This window comes from Nerophis lumbriciformis, linkage group LG04 (assembly GCF_033978685.3).
Source record: "Nerophis lumbriciformis linkage group LG04, RoL_Nlum_v2.1, whole genome shotgun sequence".
Classification (NCBI taxonomy): domain Eukaryota; kingdom Metazoa; phylum Chordata; class Actinopteri; order Syngnathiformes; family Syngnathidae; genus Nerophis; species Nerophis lumbriciformis.
In genome coordinates, this window is record NC_084551.2 from 10,971,418 (window position 1) to 10,994,643 (window position 23,226).

Below are 23,226 nucleotides of genomic sequence, written 5' to 3' on the forward strand. Positions count from 1 at the left end.
ACCCTCACCTGAAGTCAGCGAGCACTGGCTCCTGCTCACCCGTGAGCATAATTAAGACAAACAGTTAAAAAAAAAAAAGAGGCATTTTGCCTCAGTTTGCGGGCGTTGCAGTCTGGCTCCGTCGTAATATCAGAGCAAAATGCATGTACTTATTTAGATATTAAGTAAAGCTCTCGGCCAAAAGTAGAGGAAAACACAAAAAAGTTTGGATAAAGTATTTTTTCCATATAATCGTAATGTAAAAATAACACAGACGTGCGACAAGCAGTGGCATGAATGTTGCTAAAAGCAGCTTTTTTATGCAGCTCCAACTCGATCTGACAGTGTACATGTGTAACTAATGCTGGGAGTTAATTCATATATTGTTTATGAAGTTTATTTTTTAACTATGTCTGGAAAAAAATAGCGGTGACAACTTCAATATGCATAATTAAACATTTTCAAAATATGAATTATGATACTTGAGTTGAGTTTGAGTTTATTTCGAACATGCGTGCATACAACATGATACATCAACATTTCCAGTTTCTCTTTGCAACATGTTCGAAAAGGAGTAGGAAGAAGCAGAGCTTATTTAATCCTACCCCTTTTCTTTTACATAACAGTTGCCAAAACTTTAGTTCACTTCCTGTTCTCAATTTATTCACAATATACTCCATGAGTAATCACAATAAAAATAAATAAATAAATAATAATTGGTGAAGTAAGTTATATTTCATATGATGAGATAAGTAAGATTATTTTGAGAGTGAAAGAATGGATGAATTAAATACATGTTTATCATACTGGGTTATAAAAGTCACTATTGAGCTAAATTTAGGCTAAATTTACACTAAAAGATATCCAATACATATTATCTAAACCAGGGGTTCAAAACCTTTTTGACCTCAAGACCCAGCTTTGCCACTACAAAGGGGCCCAGGGCCCACTCAAATATTAACACTGAACGAATCTTACTTAAATCTTTTTCAACCTTATTCAATAATTATATTTAACTTACTTAGAGTTTAACGGGTAAACAAAATTGTCAAATGACATGAAGCCATGTGTTCATCCCAAATATTATTAGTTTTTAACACATAAACCTTAGGCCTGTGTCAGGCTGATTACAAAACTAAGTACCAATCAAATATACTGCATAAGAAAGGACTCATAAATAACCAGAGGTGGGTAGAGTAGCCAGAAATTGTACTCAAGTAAGAGTACTGTTACTTTAGAGATTTATTACTCAAGTAAAAGTAAGGAGTAGTCACCCAAATATTTACTTGAGTAAAAGTAAAAAGTATGTTGTAAAAAAACTACTCAAGTACTGAGTAACTGATGAGTAACATATACACACATATCATATATATATATATATATATATATATATATATACACACACACACACACACACATATATACATATATATATATATATATATATATATATATATATATATATACATACATTGATATATACAGTATATAATTTATATTTATTTTTTTTGCCGTTTTTGTTTACATGTTAATAGTGTTTTAATGAATATACATGCATGTTTAACACATATAGATTCCTTTCTTTCATGAAGACAAGAATATAAGTTGGTGTATTACCTGATTGTGATGACTTGCATTGATTGTAATCAGACAGTAGTGATGACAAACATCCACGTTTTCAAATGGAGGAGAAAAAAAGTTCCTCCTTTCTGTCTAATACCACATGAAAGTGGTTGGTTTTTGGCATCTTATATGTCCAGCTTCCATATTCGTTTTTATACACTTTACAAGAAATACATTGGCGGCAAACTCCGTAGCTTGCTAGCTTGTTTGCGCAGGCTTTCGGAGACTCTTATTTTGAAAGCGCAGGCGCGATGGAGCGGCACTTTTATTGTGAAGACAGGAACTGTGCAGTCAGTCTTTAGGCTTTTGACGGGGTGTACGGTTAAAATAAAAAATGGTCTTTTTTCCTTCACACTTTTGATTGATTGATTGGAACTTTTATTAGTAGTTTGCACAGTACCGTACATATTCCGTACAATTGACCACTAAATGGTAACACCCCAATAAGTTTTTCAACTTGTTTAAGTCAGGTCATGTGACCCCTGGCTCTGTTTGATTGGTCCAACGTCACCAGTGACTGCATCTGATTGGTGGAACGGAGTGAACGTCACCAGTGACTGTATTTGTTGAAACGCAGGCACTATGAAGGTCTGTCTGACAGACCAAAACAAACAAAGCGTGCATTAACAGATCGATAAAAATTAGTAGCGAGTAGCGAGCTGAATGTAGATAAAAGTAGCGGAGTAAAAGTAGCGTTTCTTCTCTATAAATATACTCAAGTAAAAGTAAAAGTATGTTGCATTAAAACTACTCTTAGAAGTACAATTTATCCCAAAAGTTACTCAAGTAGATGTAATGGAGTAAATGTAGCGCGTTACTACCCACCTCTGTAAATAACTGATGAAAAATACATTTACAAACAATTGTTTTGTGCTAAAATAAACTAAGTTAATAATAATAAATGTTTTTTTTAACTAAACTGTCAATAAAACACCTTGTTTTTCCACTCTACTGATACGTTAAGAAACTTCTCGATGACTTTAGCTCCAGACTTCTTCTGTTTGTTTGATATTGTTACTGCCACAAGTGGTGGAAAAGTGTATTACAACTACTGCGGCCCATACCGACCAAGCCGAGAAACAGGTATTTATTGGCGGTCCTCTAGGGTTGCTCGTGGCCCAAAAACCCTGGCCCTATGGGTAAACACTGGTCGAGACCACGCGTACATGTTTTAAATATAACTTGAAATCATCATAGGTCCCCTTTAAGAACAGTTCCAAATACAACTCAATTTTGGTGTAACTTTTTCAAATGTCTGCTAGAAAGAGTAATTTCACTCTTTAACATGACACTGACCCAAACATACGTCCAGATAAAATTAAAAAAGTGCCTTCTCCTGAAAGGATATGCTTTTGGTATGGCCCAGCTACAGTCTAGACCTCAATCTAACTGGACATCTATGGGGTGTGTACACTCACAATTTAAAGGATTTGGAGCACTATGACAAGGGAGACTATAGTCAAAAGGTGCTTAAATACCAAGTTGAGTGCAAGAGTGTGCTCACCTATTCAACCAGATTCTTGAACATGTCGTACTTTTGAAATCCCATTAGTATTTCAATAAATTACAAGTTTATTTTTGTTTGGATTTTTGTCAGAAATATATGTTAAAAGGTGTGTTAATTCTTTACATCAACTTCATTTTACTTATTATTTTTTGAACAATACACAATTGCTTGCATTCAGTCACGTGACTTCTTGCCGGAAGTGAAAAAGAGTGGTTGTCAACCAGGCCAAAATGGCTGTTGTGCTGCAACAGCGCGCAAACTATCTGAGTACGCTAGGGGCCTCGATCTTCCTGCCAAGATCTCATTTTTTTGCGGTTTTAACGGTTCGTACAGTCGAAAACAACGCATGTATGGGGAATTTTCCCCCGGGAAAGCTTAATGGCGCCTCGTAGCCATTGAGAACAGATGCTGGCTTGACCACCACGCATATTTAAAGAGCCAGATGTAAGCTGGACCTGACGTTATGTACAAACCCTGTTTCCATATGAGTTGGGAAATTGTGTTAAATGTAAATTTAAACGGGATACAATGATTTGCAAATCCTTTTCAACCCATATTCAATTGAATGCACTACAAAGACAACATATTTGATGTTCAAACTCATAACCTTTATTCTTTTTTTGCAAATAATTAACTAATATAAATAATTAATTTCATGGCTGCAACACGTGCCAAAGTAGTTGGGAAAGGGCATGTTTACCACTGTGTTACATGGCCTTTCCTTTTAACAACAGTCAGTAAACGTTTGGGAACTGAGGAGACACATTTTTTAAGCTTCTCAGGTGGAATTCTTTCCCATTCTTGCTTGATGTACAGCTTAAGTTGTTCAACAGTCCGGGGGTCTCCGTTGTGGTATTTTAGGCTTCATTATGCGCCACACATTTTCAATGGGAGACAGGTCTGGACTACAGGCAGGCCAGTCTAGTACCCACACTCTCTTACTATGAAGCCACGTTGATGTAACACGTGGCTTGGCATTGTCTTGCTGAAATAAGCAGGGGCGTCCATGGTAACGTTGCTTGGATGGCAACATATGTTGCTCCAAAACCTGTATGTACCTTTCAGCATTAATGGCGCCTTCACAGATGTGTAAGTTACCCATGTTTTGGGCAAAAATACACCCCATACCATCACAGATGCTGGCTTTTCAACTTTGCGCCTATAACAATCCGGATGGTTCTTTTCCTCTTTGGTCCAGAGGACACGACGTCCACAGTTTCCAAAAACAATTTGAAATGTGGACTCGTCAGACCACAGAACACTTTTCCACTTTGTATCAGTCCATCTTAGATGAGCTCAGGCCTAGCGAAGCCAACGGCGTTTCTGGGTGTTGTTGATAAACGGTTTTCGCCTTGCATAGAAGAGTTTTAACTTGCACTTACAGATGTAGCGACCAACTGTAGTTACTGACAGTGGGTTTCTGAAGTGTTCCTGAGCCTATGTGGTGATATCCTTTACACACTGATGTCGCTTGTTGATGCAGTACAGCCTGAGGGATCGAAGGTCACGGGCTTAGCTGCTTACGTGCAGTGATTTCTCCAGATTCTCCGAACCCTTTGATGATATTACGGACCGTAGATGGTGATATCCCTAAATTCCTTGCAATAGCTGGTTGAGAAGGGTTTTTCTTAAACTGTTCAACAATTTGCTCACGCATTTGTTGACAAAGTGGTGACCCTCGCCCCATCCTTGTTTGTGAATGACTGAGCATTTCATGGAATCTACTTTTATACCCAATCATGGCACCCACCTGTTCCCAATTTGCCTGTTCACCTGTGGGATGTTCCAAATAAGTGTTTGATGAGCATTCCTCAACTTTATCAGTATTTATTGCCACCTTTCCCAACTTCTTTGTCACGTGTTGCTGGCATCAAATTCTAAAGTTAATGATTATTTGCAAAAATAAAAAATGTTTATCAGTTTGAACATCAAATATGTTGTCTTTGTAGCATATTCAACTGAATATGGGTTGAAAAGGATTTGCAAATCATTGTATTCCGTTTATATTTACATCTAACACAATTTCCCAACTCGTTTGGAAACAGGGTGTGTAAATCCAAGCAATACATGTTGTGAACGAGAATAAGGCTTTCTTCTAGAAGAATGTCCTCGTCATGTCAAAATAGTTCAACAATCACACCTGGAAGCTGCCTAGTAAAAACCGCAGTCTAATCTTTGGGCCAAGCAGCAGCTTCACGAGAGAGGTTTGGGGTTAAAGGTCTTTACGTACGTTTATAAGGTCAGTCTGGGGATTAAACCAAGGACCACTATTGCGCAATCCCTCCAACTATGAAACATAGACTTTAGAGCAACAATCACTATAACAAGTCAACCATAGAAGCCCGCTGCTGGAGCAAATTACGCTTTATTCAAATTCTGATGAACCCATGTAGGCACTTAAAACTCCGAAATCCTGGGGGCTTTTTACACCCCTCTCCTAGCTTAACCACAAGAACCACAATGATTTCCATCAGCTCGGCTGCTTCCTGTACTGAGTAGCCAGATATTTCAACTATCCACACCACACGCCAAAGTCCTGAAAAACAACAGGATGGGATGAGAGGAGTAGCTGTCATGTGCTTATAAATATAAAAGTGTGTGTAGCACGACATATTGATGCGTTTTTAATGAATGTTGTTAATCACCTTTTCAAATCTTATGCGTGCAGATGGCTTGTAGTGTATGATACAGTATACTGTAAATATACATTGCCTTGGCTGGTAAATGCTGGGTGCTCAGATATACAGGGCTTGACAGTCTCCAGGATGTAGGAAACATTTGATCACATTGCGTAGGTGTAAGTAAGGATTTGATACAGGGTCAGGTGACAGCCGGCCCCAAGAAGGCGACTGCTTCATTTGACCCTTTAATGCAACTTATGGTTAGGATTGGCAGAAGGAACTGGGGGTAAAAGAAAAAAAAAACACAAGAGAGTGGGATCGTGACCTAAATCGAGGTTCATGTTTCACTGAAAAAACAGTTTGCTTGAGCCTTCCTTGAGAGAGAAGTGACAGATATGCAAAGGTATGTCAACATCATTGGAAGGGTTCTCTGGTTCGACCGCTCAGAATCACACACATTGTTACACACAAAAAGTTGGCATGTGCATTTCTCTCCTTATGTTTTAGAACTACAGTTTTCCCTCGCCACATCGTGCTTCTAAGTTTGCGATTTCACTCTGTCAGTTTTGTTTTGTTTTAAAAAAGAAAATTGAGCATATTCTATGTATTTTTGGCCTAAAATACGCATTTCCAAACAATAAAGTGGCTAAATGAACTAAACATATCAATACTGCAGTAGTACTGACCACTAGTATCTCGTGCACTGACTCAGCCTTAGGAAGCATTGCTATATTGGATTAAACAAGTGTGAAGGTGACTGTGGGTGTTATTTTATGTCAAGAGGGCTCTCTCATAATGTAAAAAAAAATACATTTAAAAGGTCTTAAACTGCATTGCTCTAGCTATTGATTTATAATTTATAATTTATAAACGGTCTCACTGGATCGGTTCGCAGCCGAGTGTGAAGCGACTGGGATGGGAATCAGCACCTCCATGTCAGAGTCCATGGTTCTCGCCCGGAAAAGGGTGGAGTGCCATCTCCGGGTTGGGGAGGAGATCTTGCCCCAAGTGGAGGAGTTCAAGTACCTCGGAGTCTTGTTCACGAGTGAGGGAAGAGTGGATCGTGAGATCGACAGGCGGATCGGTACGGTGTCTTCAGTAATGCGGACGCTGTATCGATCCGTTGTGGTGAAGAAGGAGCTGAGCCGGAAGGCAAAGCTCTCGATTTACCGGTCGATCTACGTTCCCATCCTCACCTATGGTCATGAGCTTTGGGTCATGACCAAAAGGACAAGATCACGGGTACAAGCGGCCGAAATGAGTTTCCTCCGCCGGGTGGCGGGGCTCTCTCTTAGAGATAGGGTGAGAAGCTCTGTCATCTGGGAGGAGCTCAAAGTAAAGCCGCTGCTCCTCCACATCGAGAGGAGCCAGATGAGGTGGTTCGGGCATCTGGTCAGGATGCCACCCGAACGCCTCCCTAGGGAGGTGGTTCGGGCACGTCCGACCGGTAGGAGGCCACGGGGAAGACCCAGGACACGTTGGGAAGACTATGTCTCCCGGCTGGCCTGGGAACGCCTCGGGATCCCCCGGGAGGAGCTGGACGAAGTGGCTGGGGAGAGGGAAGTCTGGGCTTCCCTGCTTAGGCTGCTGCCCCCGCGACCCGACCTCGGATAAGCGGAAGAAGATGGATGGATGGATGGATGGATAAACGGTCATGTCCAGTACCAATTAACTGCTATAAAAAAGGGTTTTTTGTACTGTATGTCTATTAAGTAACAGCAGGCGTTGTAAATAATGTCACTTTTTCACTTCAGAAGATTGGCTCAGGGAACACGACAATAGGAATGTGATTCACATGGCGCCATTCGTCACGGTTTGCCTGACACATGAAATGTGACAAATTGTGGGGGTGCACTACCCCCTTTAGCCGCCGGACGGCAGTTTAGTGTTGAATATCTTCAAATGTGTTCTGTGGAAATTCTAACTTTGACCACAGCGTCTGTTGCTACAGTGCATCCTGAAAGTATTCACAGCTACTCACTTTTTCTACATTTTGTTATGTTACAGCCGATCCCGAAATGGAATACATTCATTTTTGTCCTCAAAATTCTACAGACAATAACCCATTTAGAAAATGTGAAAAGTTTTTTATTTTTTTTATTTAGCAAATTTATTCGAAATAAAAAAATAAAAAATCACATGTACGTAAGTATTCACAGCCTTAACTCAATAATTTAATGATGCATCTTTGGCAGCAATTACAGCCTCATGTCTTTTTGAATACAATGCCACAAGCTTGGCACACCTATCTTTGGACAGTTTCACCCATTCCTCTTTGCCGCACCTCTCAAGCTCCATCAGGTTGGATGGGAAGCATTGGTTTTCATCCAGGATGTCTCTGTACATTGCTTTTGATTAAAGGCCTACTGAAACCCACTATTACCGACCACGCAGTCTGATAGTTTATATATCAATGATGACATCTTAACATTGCAACACATGCCATTATGGCCGGGTTAGCTCACTAAAGTGCAATTTTAAATTTTGCGCGAAATATCCTGCTGAAAACGTCTCGGTATGATGACGCCCGCGCATGACGCCACGGATTGTAGAGGACATTTTGGGACAGCATGGTGGCCAGCTATTAAGTCGTTTGTTTTCATCGCAAAATTCCACAGTATTCTGGACATCTGTGTTGGTGAATCTTTTGCAATTTGTTCAATGAACAATGGAGACAGCAAAGAAGAAAGCTGTAGGTGGGAAGCGGTGTATTGCGGCAGGTGTTGTGCCGGATAACGCACCCCCGCCGTAGAATGCACCCCCTGACTGTTGTGCCGGATAACACAGTCGGTGTTTCATTGTTTACATTCCCGGAAGATGACGGTCAAGCTTTACCATTGGCCTGTGGAGAACTGGGACAACAGAGACTCTTACCAGGAAGACTTTGAGTTGGATACGCAGACGCGGTACCGTGAGTACGCATGCAGCTGCGGCTTCCAAACATTTGATCGCTTGCCCGTACGTGCGTGCCGCTATGTGCATGTCACGTACGTAACTTTGGGGAATTTGGGGAAATATATGTGCTGTATGAACTTTGGGGAGGTGAACGGTACTTTGGGCTGTGGGATTGAGTGTGTTGTGCAGGTGTTTGAGTTGTATTGGCGGGTTATATGGACGGGAGGGGGGAGGTGCTTGTTATGCGGGATTAATTTGTGGCATATTAAATATAAGCCTGGTTGTGTTGTGGCTAATAGAGTATATATATGTCTTGTGTTTATTTACTGTTTTAGTCATTCCCATTTAAATATCCGGTCCCACCCGCCTCTCACAGAATCTTCCCTATCTGAATTGCTCCCACTGCCCTCTAGTCCTTCACTCTCACTTTCCTCATCCACGAATCTTTCATCCTCGCTCAAATTAATGGGAAAATCGTCGCTTTCTCGGTCCGAATCGCTCTCGCTGCTGGTGGCCATGATTGTAAACAATGTGCGGATGTGAGGAGCTCCACAACCTGACATCACGCTACTCGTCTGCTACTTCCGGTACAGGCAAGGCTTTTTTATCAGCGACCAAAAGTTGCGAACTTTATCGTCGATGTTCTCTACTAAATCCTTTCAGCAAAAATATGGCAATATCGCGAAATGATCAACTATGACACATAGAATGGACCAGCTATCCCCGTTTAAATAAGAAAATCGCATTTCAGTAGGCCTTTAAACGTTCAATATCAGCAATTGGATAAGGAAAAAGTGATTACATTTTGGGGATCATCGTCCGGATTCGGATTTTCAAAAAGGGTTCTTTATTTTTGGGGCAAGTTAGCGTTCTCCGTTCTCTACAGATTATTTGTGTTCACATGATTTCTTATGGAAATTAATTTATTTATTTATTTTTAAAATATATTTTATTAATATTATTTTTTAATTTTTCCCCTCCCTCAGGGGGGGGGCTCGGCGGGGCGGTTGCTGGTTGTTCCATCTCCATCGTTGGGGTCCCTGCGGGTGGGGTGGGTGGTTCCCGTGGCCCTGTGCCTTGGTGGTCCTGCGGCGGCCGGTTTGGGTGGGGTGGCCGGGGGCTGGCCTCGCCGCGCTCTCCGGGGGTGGGGGGTGGGCTCGTGGGGGCCCGGTTGCCGGTGGGGCGGGGGCGGTCTTCCCGTCCGGTTGCGGGGAGTCTCTGGGTCCTTCGGGCGGGGCGTCTCGCCTTTCTGCCCGTGTGGGGTGTGGTCTCTCGCTGGCTTGGGGTCTGGCTGTCCCCTGCTTTTCTCGTGCCCTGTCCTCCGCCGGGTGCGTCTGTCTGCGGCCTGCTGCTGGCCCTTGTGGGCGGTACGGTGGGTCGGGCTCTGGGGTTCCTGTCGCTGGCCGGCTTGGCTGCGTGGGGGCGGTGGTCCCTGGTTCCCTGGGCACCACGCCTCCTGTTTGTGGGTTGGGCTCTCGGGGGTGATGGGGCCGTGCTCTGGCTCCCACGCACTCTGGGAGTCGAATGTATTGTACATGCAAATTCACGTATGCTCACATACGTACATAGGTACCTACGCTCCCACATACATACACAAATACAGTACATATTTACCTACCTAATGTTCGTACATCCACACGCACATTCAATATACAAACATACACATACACATACTGTACATATACATTCACTGTACAAACACATATACACATTCTGTACATATACATTCATTGTACAAACACATATACACATTCTGTACATATACAAGTACATATGCATACTTACACTCATGCACATAATCACGTTTCATCAAACATATATTAACGTTGTTGCCCTAGGGTAAACTGGGTGTAACACATGGCACACTGACAAAGCTTAACCTATTGTGACTATAACAATCTACAAGGTTAATGTAGGTTGCTTCTCTTTCTCCCCCTCCATTTTTCTGCATTCTTTCGTATCTCAAGTTATCATTACGTATATGTATTGTTGCATTTAAACAACTGTATTGTTGATAATAAAGGTAAATTATTGGTATTGTTCATTATCAATAGCGCTATTTCTATTGGTATTTGTATTGATCCATTTGTAGTGTAATAATGCTCATTGTTATTTCTGTATTATTTTTTATTTTTCGCTAACTGCTTATTTGCTATTACTCTTACCATCATATTTGTACATGTCATATTTGCTGATGTTGCTCTATTGTTGTTGTTGTTGTTGTTGTTTGCTGTTGTTGTTTTTGTCTCTCTGTCTAATCCCCCTCTTGTCCCCACAATTTCCCCCTCTGTCTTCTTTTTTTTTCTCTTTCTATCCCCTCCTGCTCCGGCCCGGCTGCACTAAATGATAATATAAATACATTTAATAAAGTCAAATACAAATAAGGCAACAAGAGAAGTATCCTACACTTCTCTTTTGTAAAGTAAATCTGAACAGCCGACATGGGCATCTACATCAACTATATGATTTGCCTGAGAAGCTGGACAGGACATAAAAAAATAAAAAAAAAAAAAAAAAAAAAAAAACAATATCAGCAATTGGATAAGGAAAAAGTGATTACATTTTGGGGATCATCGTCCGGATTCGGATTTTCAAAAAGGGTTCTTTATTTTTGGGGCAAGTTAGCGTTCTCCGTTCTCTACAGATTATTTGTGTTCACATGATTTCTTATGGAAAAAACTGTTTCGGTTTGCGTTGGACTTCTTGGATATGATTGTATTAGATTGAAAACCATCTAACTTATATGATCATACGTTTACAAACTTTCATCTGCTCTTTGGAAGAGTGGAAAAACAATCAAATTGATTAACTAAATGTTACTTTTTTGATTTGTGGGTATTTCTTAAGTCTTTCTATTGTTTTGTATTATAAACTGTGGACTGTAACTGAGGAAGAGCAAGTCAAATACAGTCGGTATAGTGAGTCCATGTTGCACCAAAAACAATAACACAGGAAGGCCGAGTATACGTACTGATAAGTGGAAATGGAGAATCAGGGTTTTTAAATATGATATTACAAACTAATCTTCTCACTAATACACAATCTTCGATGAAAGATGAAGAAGACATTAAGACGGAAGTGTGTATCTTCCTGAGAACTAGTGTCCTCTGCAGTGGACCTTTGTGTTTTGCCTAACAGTGTCACTGACAAAACAAATATAGTGATTTTCTTTATTTGTTTCTGTTATTTATTTTTCTTTATTGGTTTTTTTTAGACACTGGTTTATGACCATTAGGATAAGGGTGTGTTTTTATCCATGGGAATTCTTAAACGAATCCAGCCCATTCCGCCACAACAATTTTCTCTCCCTTCTTTGTTTTGTAAGGTCGATCCTATGTCCAATGAGTCCTCTGCGGAGTGAGAGAGAGAGAGAGCGAGCGAGAGGGAATGCGAGAGAAGGGGACAGATTTTAACTGCACAAAATTAAAGTTTGTGTGCCTGCGGCACTCGTCAGCTGGGACACAGACTTCATACCACAGCTATGAGGACAGGCTTGATGGCTTGAAGCCTTAAGCGCAGTGGACATTGCCATTGGCTATTTTTATGACGAGGACAGTATTGTTTTTATAGATCAATCTACAAACATGACATATGTTTATTTCTTGTGAGGAAAAAACACAATACACAGCATTGTTCCAAAAGACTCATCCAAACAAAAATCAATTTTTTCCCCCATAAATCCAATTAATCTATTATAAACACCCCAAAAAAACATGTTTTATAGAGAGTAATGTTTTGGAATACATGAATGAAATGGATATAGGAACATTTAACGTTATTTTTAACTTTATTTAAGGCGTCTACTGGCGAACATGGCGATGAGCGGGAAGAAGGGGAGCCTTTATTAACTTAACTTTTCAGAGTAGCCGTTGTTTGTTTCCTCAATGAAACTTCATTGTAAACTTCAGGTACAATCACTGCTTTCTGTCCTGACATGACAATCCTATTGTTTTTCAATATTATTGCTCACTTTTTTTAATCAAAGTTCTGCCGCTTGCAACTTTATTTATTTTACTGCTGTACACAATAATTTTTTTTTTTTTAAAGCACAGGCTGTTAATACACAGTGTGCTCGAACGCCTCATGAGCCCAGGGTGCACATGGGAGAGTAAGGAGACAGATATGGAGTTGTTAATCATTCTGTGTGAGTTTTATGAACAAATAACGGCACGCACGCACGCACGGAAAGATGATTAAAGGATTTCGAGTCAGTAAAAGAAAATCGAAATTTTAAGTGAAATGGAACCATTTTATAATGTGAAACCCCACGTGTAATAAAGAATTAAGATAAAGAAGGTGAGCAACACTACTGTATTCCAGAAATAAATTGTGGCAAATGTTTCATGAAGTTCAGTCGTTTAGGTATCTTCACAGGACCAAAGCAGAGTCAGAACTATTTGGGAAATGATGTGCAAGAGCAACAGGAACATACCACCAAGCAACCATTAAAGAAATACAACCCTTCCTTTTATCAGTTTGATTATTTGTATAACCCTGCAAAGCAATTAAGTGTGTGTGCTGAGGCGGACATCTTGGCACACATTTATCATCAGGCTTAATAAGTTAGCTGATTATTTTGGCAAAGTTGCACTGTTACTTATTTATCTCCTTTCACAAATCACGCTCATCTTGAGCACACATTTAATATACTGTATCACAAACACATGATAAAACAACATATGACAGAACCACATTTTTTATAAAGACATTTGGCTCATTCTGATAATGTTTTCGAAGACATCCTGAAGATACAGGAGGTCATTTTGACTCATTTCAGACATGAAGATTTCAAGTTCCCACATGTGTGTGTGTGTGTGTGTGTCTATCTGTGTTGGAGAGGGTGAAGTAAGCGCAGAGATTAACCGCAGTCAATGATTAATACAACTTGACTTACTGCAAGTAATTATGGCCATGTCTTTTCTCAGGTTCGACTTTCTCACACTTGTCGTTGAGTACATGGGATCCTGAAACGTGTTCAACGAAGACTCACGCATGTGCCCCAGAAGGCCAGCCCACCCTCCGCTAACCTCAAAACCACAAAGGGTTAAATACAATCAATCTTCTTTACCAACACTGTCAGGGCAGGAGAACATACTTTCCACCGTTTGCACCAATGTGCATGGCTCTGTTCACTTTTGGACAAGATGAACATTTTTATTTTTTTTCTCACCCCCGTTGCAGATTGTACAAACAAATCCACACCTCAAAACAACAACAAAAAAGGCACCTTTTCTTGTATGATGCTTGACTACTTATAAGAGACAATTGTAAAGAATAAAGTGGGTTGGATGTCTTCTATGATGTCACATTATTTACTTCTCTCTATCCTATCCAATGTTCCCTCTAATTGTTCATGTGTGTGAGCAAATGCACAAACTCCCTGAGCATTCAGTGGAGCACATGTGAGCAACATCAGACGTGCACACTGTGGCCACACCAGCGTCACACCTGTCCCAAACCTGACATCATGACAATTTACCGTAATTTCCGGACTATAAGCCGCTACTTTTTCCCTTGTTCTGGTCCCTGCGGCTTATACAACGGTGCGGCTTTTCTACGGCTTACGGTAACCAGGGGCGCGCACTACCGAGGATGCGCGAGACCGAGGCAGACATCTAGCGCCAGGTAACGAGAGCAAAACAAAGAGTAGGAGAGCGTCAGTGACAGTTTGCGCGAAGGAAGTGTTCATGCAAACACCCTCAATATGGAAAACAAACGGAGAAGTGCATATGATGATGATGAAGAGGACGGCGTAACGGCTGACGAAGCCGGAGCCGTTGATTCCACTGACGAAGAGGAAGGTTTTGAGAGCGAGAACAAAGGAGAGAGAGTGGCTGACGACGCCATTTTGAACCTGTTCTTCTCCGACACCGACGAAGAGGATTTCGGTGGTTTTAGTACGCAGGAGGAAGACGATGACACAATGATTAAAGACTGACTTTTCATATACCGGTAGTAGGCTGGTTATTTTGATAACAAAAACGGCCGCGGAACTGCACTTTTACTGCCGTGTTACAGGCGAGCACTTTGTATTACTTTGCACCGTTGTATTATTTGTACTCTGCACGAATGCTGTTCGCCATGTCAAAGATGTGAAAGTTTGATTGAATGATTGAAAGATTTATTGTTAATAAATGGGACGCTTTGCGTTCCCAAACAGTCATCTCTGTCCCGACAATCCCCTCCGTGGTAGCAGGAACCCCTATATACTACGGTAATTACACATCAAAACGCCTGCGGCTTATAGTCGGGTGCGGCTTATATATGGAGCAATCTGTATTTCCCCCTAAATTTAGCTGGTGCGGCTTATAGTCAGGTGCGCCTTATAGTCCGGAAATTACGGTAAATGTTTTATTAAAATACTTTTCTGATATAAGTGATTTTGCCCTCTTACAATGACAATAACAAAAGAAACATGTTTTTCATGACCTATGTGCTAGTATTGCATGTCTGGCTGCTGGTCCTGCCTTTAAAAGAAATGTTACCCCTTTCAGAGATTACATTTAGTTCCTGTAACTTTCTGTCTGTAAAATACATCTTTTTATTAGCATTTATGAAATCTAGTGACAACATTTCATGAATAACATCCTTAGATTAAAATTCTTAATAAATGGCAGTAAAATAAGCACACATCTGATTGAGCAGTCAAGAGTGTTTCAACCTGGCATTTACACATTGTGTGGCGTTGGGGTTGTCCGACTTTTTTTGTGGCCATAAACGCAGCACTGGCTAAGTGCCATGAGTGCGTGTGTTGGTGCAGGTGAGACAGAGCGAGCGGCTTCTGTTGAAACGACGGATGACAAAGTTGGTTTAAGCCTGGTTTGTATGGCAGAAAATTACCAGGTTTTATAGATAAAAGTTGTTTTACTCATGTTTTTGGTGTGGTTTTTGCTCAATAAAGTGATTGATCGATTCCTGTCCGTAAAGTGTCTCGACAGACGATAATTGAACTGTGTTGACAAAGATTGTTTTATTCATTTGGGCCACTCTTGTTGTCACGTCACTCACAGAGTTGCATTGCAAAATCATACAGAATAAATTGTAATGTGTTTATTTTGTTTAAAGTTCAGATGGGATTTTTGATTTTCTGCGCGACATTAAATTGCAGTGCGCTGAGGACGCGTGAGCAGTGCGCAATTGCGCACCTTAGAGGGAACGTTGATCCTATCTATAAACTCAACAAAGGAAACAATCAGGGTTAACCCTTCCATGCCGTACTCTGAGAGGTAACTGTATAGCCTTTAAGTATATAAAACAAACAATATTCTTCTTAATATTCTCCCAATATAGTGGTTGTGTGACGTCATCGTGTCATTTGTAATAAAATAGGTTAAAACTAGATTTTCAGCTGTTTCTCATTACATTATGACTTTTTCTTTTTTATTTCTACAATGTGCCATGGTTTTGGTCATGTAAACTGTGATTTTGCCCCCTAAATAAATGCTTCCAATATTCTGTACATTACGTGTTGTGCAAGTTAATCATATTCAAACGGCTGCATGACAATGTCTTAACATTCTCTATTTCATAATAAAGTGAAATATTGTTAGGCAATCAGCCTGCTAAACATTCTGAAACCACAACATGGTCTGCAACCTTTACTATTAAAAGAGACATTTTGCCACCTCTTCCACTAAAGATAAAATAATATAGAGTCGCAAAACGCAACACAGCTTATAAACCTTCTAAAAAATGTCATCACGTTTATTTTTTATTTTACAGGAAAAACAATCTGTCCATGTGAAATTAACCTATTTTCTGATCTCTTTCAGCAATTATTCTTGGTTAGCTTACCAAAGGGATTGCACACTCGAGAAGCTGAACTGAACACACAGGCTTCAAGTCTTTTTTACTTGGCTTCCTTGCGCCTTGGAACTCAGCCTGTGTGCATTCACGGCCTCACAGACAGTCGGAAATTATACAACTCTTTTTAAAAATGCAAACTTTTCTCACTAACAGGTTTAAAAAGATCTCAGGGAGCCACAACAAGGAAGCATGCGGCTCCAAAGCCGCGGGTTGCAGACCCATGGTTTAAGGAAATATACACATGATTTCAGCCTGCCAGAAAATGTGTTTCCCCTCTATAATAGATATAAATATCACATATTACATTACCAAACATCCTTTAAAACATACTTGCCAACACTCCCGGATTTTCCGGGAGACTCCCGAAATTCAGCGCCTCTCCCGAAAACCTCCCGGGACAAATTATCTCCCGAAAATCTCCCGAAATTCAGGCGGACTCAGGTCCGCTTTCCCCCAATATAAACGGCGTGCCTGCCCAATCACGTTATAACTGTAGAATGATGGAGGGCGAGTTGCTGGTTTCTTATGTGGGTTTATTGTTAAGCAGTTTCATTAACGTCCTCCCAGCGCGGTAACAACACACAACAACAGCAGTCACGTTTTCGTCTACCGTAAAGCAGTTCGTCTGCCGTAAACAGCAATGTTGTGACACTCTTAAACAGGACAATACTGCCATCTAGTGCATTTGATGAAAGCACTTTTGTGCGTGCCACACAGCAATGCATCATCAGAGAGGGTGTTCAGCATGGTTAGAAAAATAGTGACAGAGAATAGAACAAGGATGGACAATTCAACCCTTAACTCAACAAGTATATGTGTAAATAAATGAACACTGAAATTCAAGTATTTCTTATATATATATATATATATATATATATATATATATATGAAATACTTGACTTGGTGAATTCTAGCTGTAAATATACTCCTCCCCTCTTAGCCACGCCCCCAACCATTTGTTGCATGTCGGTATTGACTTGATACCAAGGTATGGTTCTTGACAACCCTAATTTACTGTCAATCCTGATATCAATTGTGTGCTCGACAGTGATCTAAATTCTATTGGTTGATCTTTTTACCCACTTTACAGTATGTGCATTAAAATAAACTGCACAAAGCCACAAAGCTTTGGGCTGTCAGGTACTTCCCAGCCCTAGCGCAAAATGTGTGTGTGTGTGTGTGTTTGTGTGTGTTACCTGGGGAGATTTGTGAGATCTCCAGCTGTACTGGTGGCTGTGGAGGCTGGCCAGGAGCACGTTCTCATCTGTATCCACCTGGCCGAAGCGCAGCGTCTCATGGGTATCATTACAGATGACATAGTGGCTGTAAACCAGTTCCTCGGCCTCTGGGTTTCCATTCTGTGAATAAACAGTAGGAGCTATGGTCACGAGGATTACTTAAGGAGGTGACAGAAGAGAAAACGCTCATCGCAAAAGGTGTGTGATTTATGTTATTGTGAACTGCGTGTGAGAAAATGTACAACAATCTCGTGGCACGTATGTGCTCTTGATCTAAAAACGGCAGATCTTGCCAGGTCAGATGTGAGCCAGTAGGAGATTGAGGTGATATCATCTGTGGGAGCAACACAACCTCAGTGGGGGGGTGAAACAAATCACTGCCTGACAGCAAACCAGGCTGTAGCCGCCTGAACTGAACTTGAGGGTTGAAAATACAGTACATTTTGGCATGACCCTTTCAGAAACACCAAACTTTCTCACATCTGGACATTTTCCTGTACAGTAAGTTTAGTAGTTGGTAGGTAACAATTACCACAATTTCCAGACAATAAGCTGCTACTTTTATCCCACGCTTTGAATCTTTGAGGCTTCAGATTCCACCAATAACTTTTGCGTCGTCACATCAGACCAAAGAAATTGTCAAACGGGTCAGTGCAATTGTTTCAAACGCACTCACACAATTATTCAGTCAGCCATTTAGCGCGTTACGGACTCACCCTCAGCATGGGGGAAAAACAACGAAATGCACACGACGCAACCCCAAAAGCCATCCAAAAAGGAAGCAAAAATGCACCACCACTAATGGACCCTGAAAGGCAGGACCACAGCGCACCAAAGACGACGGCATGAGCCCAGAGTCTACCTGCCTCAAAATAAACGTGAATGCGAAAACAAGGCCTTACCAAAGGTTACAAGAGTCATACCAAAGACTATAAAAATGGGACCCATTACCTCCCTGCTTGGCACTCAGCATCAAGGGTTGGAATTGGGGGTTGAATCACCAAAATGATTCCCGAGCGCGGCCACCGCTGCCGCTCACTGCTCGCCTCACCTCCCAAGGGGTGAACATGGGGATGGGTCAAATGCAGAGGATAATTTCACCACACCAAGTGTGTGTGTGACTATCAAGATTCAAGATTGTTTATTGTCATATGCCCAGTTAAACAGACAGTTTGCCGTACAATGAAAATCTTACTTTGCTAGTCCACCCTCCTACAAGTCACACGGTACTTAGATAAAAATAAAAAAATTTAAAAAAATTAAAATGTATATACAAGGCACAGTAAATAACATAACATTATTGCACATTCTGATTGACAGTCAACAGTATAAATATGAAGGTGACCTTGGGTCACAGCAGCAGTTAAAGTGTCTTTAGTGATCAAAGGTGAAAAGTGTCTACAGTGATGGTTCACAGTTCGGGGGTGGTCATGGTAGCTGTCTTTTGTTCAAAAAGACAAAAGTAAAACGGGGGGGGAGGGGGAGCTAGCATTCACAAGTTAGCATTCATATCGTTGGGACTTTAACTTTTATAAACTTTTGCGGCCAATATATGTACAAAATAAATATATCCAAAAATTAAATGGAGTGTGGCTTACACAGTATTTAGATGCGGTCTATTCTCTGTAAATTACGGTGCCTGGTTATTATTGGCACCTGTTCAAACTATACATCATGCTAAGCAAAAAAGGCTACACAAAGTGGGCTTCTTGTAGAGAAGCATCAAAATATTACCTATTCTTAGTTTGGAGCATTTTCTCTGAAACAATGGGGAAATCATACTGGAATTCTGACATACATACATCAATTTGATGAGAGCAAACAGAGCTCATGGGTAAAATAATATGCACAATTTATTTTAAAGTGTCTTGGGCCCTGATGGGACATCTGACTTTCTTGCACACCCCTGCTCAAAGATACATAAAGTACATCTGTAGTTCGAATAGCTTCCTCACTGCTACCCAACTGCTCCAAAAAGACAGACCTAAACCTGCTGTATATGTTTAAATGGCACAGGGGTTGACGGTTATAAGACCCTGGCAGTAAAAGCTCGTAGGTTGACTGCCAAGCACGTTTAGTGTCCTGAGGTTGTTGAAAACGGATGGGAAAGTTTTTAAAGCATTAGAACAGCGCTTGACGATGGATGAAGACTGATAGGCAGAAGAAAGGTAGAAAGCGAGGTGAGGTACTGAAAATAGAAATGGGACAGCTGCAGTGGTTTCAAATCCACTTCCCAGTTTTACAGTGGAACAGTATCTATGCTCCCTAACAAATCTGACACTGCGATTTACAAACTTCCTGCTGGCATTGTAAGATGCCATTGCTAAGCCCGTTTGATGGTATCGTCTTTCTGCTCCAATTCACCAGGCAACATGATAGGCACATCACAAACACACACGCTTCCTCCGGTTCTTGCATCAGTCCCTTTTTACTTAAGTGTCTAAATATTAGGACAAAGACATTTGAACAGAAAACACCTTACTTGTTAAAGGGAAATGACAACTTCTGCCTCAGGAATCCAAGTATCCATTTCACTAATCCACTCAGATACGATTTCTCTAGTATCCACAGTATATACAATAGGTGCATATATAACCGCCCATAAAATGTCTGGAATACAAATTGTAAATAATGATACCCCTATTTCTTTTTTGCCCGTGCTTTGTTTCCATGGACAAAAGAAAGTCAGTTGTGTTAGTGTGTAGTTTAAGAAGTACTCATGTATGCAATAGACCAAAAAAGACAGTTTTCTGACCAACATTTACGACAGTATGTGAATATTTTGTGAGAACAAATCCAGTGCCAGCACTACTGGGCTTTTGTGTGGCTTTCCACCAAAGCCACTTCCCTGGGGTTTAGGGGCTGAAAGGCAGCAAAGATGGAGAATTGAAAATTGAGGCATAGAGGTTTAAATGTAGGGGGTTTGAGGTTGGGGCCATATGGGCCAAATGAAGTTCAAGGATTTGAACCAAGAAATACGAGCTAAAAACATTTGTAACAAAAAAAAAAATGTGCTGAACTTTATTTAGCATAAGCTAATCTTTACCTAACGAGTATTTCGACCTGCCTTAAAAGAGGACAAAGGTTTGATTGAGGACGTATTGAGGACAGAAGTATGTATTTTTATTGCCTTGCATTTAGAGGTGCTACAGCTGTTCTGGTCACGGTGGTGTGGTATGACCACACATGCTTGTTAGCTTTAACTTGTGTGGTAGTCGAGGAATCCTCTCTATGGCTCAGTGGTGACCCTTTCGGCCACATCACAACAGGCCTGCCTGCCAGCCTTGACACTAGGAACCATGAAAATTACTAAAATGATTAAACACGTAAGGATACATCCTGCTGTTGTGGTAGGACTAAGCCTGTTAACATTTCCAACTGCTTCTGATTAGGTTCTCAATAAGGGTCACGTTGTATGATGTAGAGACAACGTGCATGTGTTTGTCCAGGCTTTTAAATCAAAATACGTACAGGGCCTGATCTACTAAGGGTCAAATACCACACGCAAAACATGTGCAAAATATAGAATTGTGTGTACTATGTACATTTTGCGTGTGTTCTCCTAAGACTGCATTTACAATTGATAATTGGTGCAATATGCCTTACTTAAACGAGGTTTTTGCATGTATGATGTGGCTCTCGGGCAGCACGGTGGAAGAGGGGTTAGTGCGTCTGCCTCACAATACGAAGGTCCTGAGTAGTCTTGGGTTCAATCCCGGGCTCGGGGTCTTTCTGTGTGGAGTTTGCATGTCCTCCCCGTGACTGCGTGGGTTCCCTCCGGGTACTCCGGCTTCCTCCCACCTCCAAAGACATGCACCTGGGGATAGGTTGATTGGCAACACTAAATTGGCCCTAGTGTGTGGATGTGAGTGTGAATGTTGTCTGTCTATCTGTGTTGGCCCTGCGATGAGGTGGCGACTTGTCCAGGGTGTACCCCGCCTTCCGCCCGATTGTAGCTGAGATAGGCTCCAGCGCCCCCCGCGACCCCGAAGGGAATAAGCGGTAGAAAATGGATGGATGGATGGATGTGGCTCTCACCATGGAGACACTCATTTACTGCACAATCATGTTACCTCGCTCCTACCTGTGGCATTTTACTATGTTTATAAACATGTAGCATATTATTATGTAAAAAAAAAATTCTGTGCATTTTAGAGTCAGTTCTGCAATGCATCTACAATTGAAACCAAGCGTTCGTTGGAATGTTCCAGGCGCAAAAAAATGCATATTGCAAGGAGTTTTTCCCATATAATATGAAAAATCGGAACAACGTTACAAAAAACGCCAGAAGACATCAAAACGCATCATGTGAATTTGTTTAAATCAGCTCCTTAAGTCTTCCAGCTGTTATAACATTAAAAATAATATTGCTGAATTGACAATTTGTCTGATATTTTACATTTTGACAGTCCATGTGTGTTGACAAGCATACATAGGAAAGAGCTGTAGTGCAATCGCCTCCTTTCCCATTTCTTTCTAGACCAGGGGTCGGCAACCCGCGGCTCCGGAGCCGCATGCGGCTCTTTGATGACTCTGATGCGGCTCAGCAGCTTACTTGCTGAACCCCCCAATTTTCCCGTGAGACTTCCGGATTTCAGTGCCTCTCGCAGAAAACTCCCGGGATTAATATTCACCGATTTTCACCCTTACAGCTATAATAAGGGCGTGCCATGATGGTACAACATTTGGCGCCCTCTACAATCTGTATTAACAGCGTGCCAGCCCAACACTTTTTATACAATATACATCTTCTGCTTGCACACGTACGTGACAGCAAGGCATACTTTGTCAACAGCCACACAGGTTACACTGACGGTGACCATATAAAACAACTTTAACACTCTTACTAATAATGCGCCACACTTTGAACCAAAACCAAACAGGAATGACAAACACATTTCGGGAGAACATCTGCACCTTAACACAACATAAACACAACAGAACAAACACCCAGAATCCCATGCAGCCCTGACTCTTCCGGGCTACATTATACACCCCTGCTACCACCAAACCCCGCCCCCACCCCAACCATGCTCCCTCACACATCAACCCCCCCGGGCTGCATGGGATTCTGGGTATTTGTCCTGTTGTGTTTATGTTGTGTTACTGTGCAGATGTTCTCCCGAAATGTGTTTGTCATTCTTGTTTGGTGTGGGTTCACAGTGTGGCGCATTATTAGTAAGAGTGTTATAGTTTTTTTTATACCGCCACCGTCAGTGTAACCTGTGTGGTTGTTGAATCGGTATAAGAATGCCTTGCTGTCACCTACGTGAGCAAGCGGAAACGCCATACAACGTGTGGCTGATCAGGCACGCTGGTTGTAGTGGGTGCTATATGCTGTACCATCACGGCACGCATGACGCTGGCAAGCGCCATTCATTTAAAACCCGCGTGCCGCACCAGCTTTCAAATTTCATATAAAGGTGGTGGCAGCGTGTCTGAGACCCCTGGTTTATACATAGCACAAAGCAAAAAAAAAAACTTTGTATGCAGTGTTATTTCATTTAAAATTTCAAAAAAAATTTGCGGCTCCCATTGTTTTCTATAATTTGCGAAA

General features: G+C 41.3%; 1 protein-coding gene across 4 annotated transcripts in view; it reads right to left on the reverse strand.

Moving 5' to 3' along the window:
- Nucleotides 1–23,226, reverse strand: part of LOC133595948 (intermembrane lipid transfer protein VPS13B-like) — a 672,020-nt gene that overhangs the window by 116,969 nt on the left and 531,825 nt on the right. For 3 of the 4 annotated variants that reach the window (XM_061948790.2, XM_061948782.2, XM_061948793.2), the window contains exon 46: nt 17,628–17,789. In XM_061948790.2, the coding sequence (XP_061804774.2) occupies nt 17,628–17,789 (162 nt within the window). Of the gene's footprint in view, nt 1–5,396; nt 5,646–17,627; nt 17,790–23,226 lie in introns of those variants that run through there. The other variant, XM_061948794.2, reaches the window with a different exon arrangement.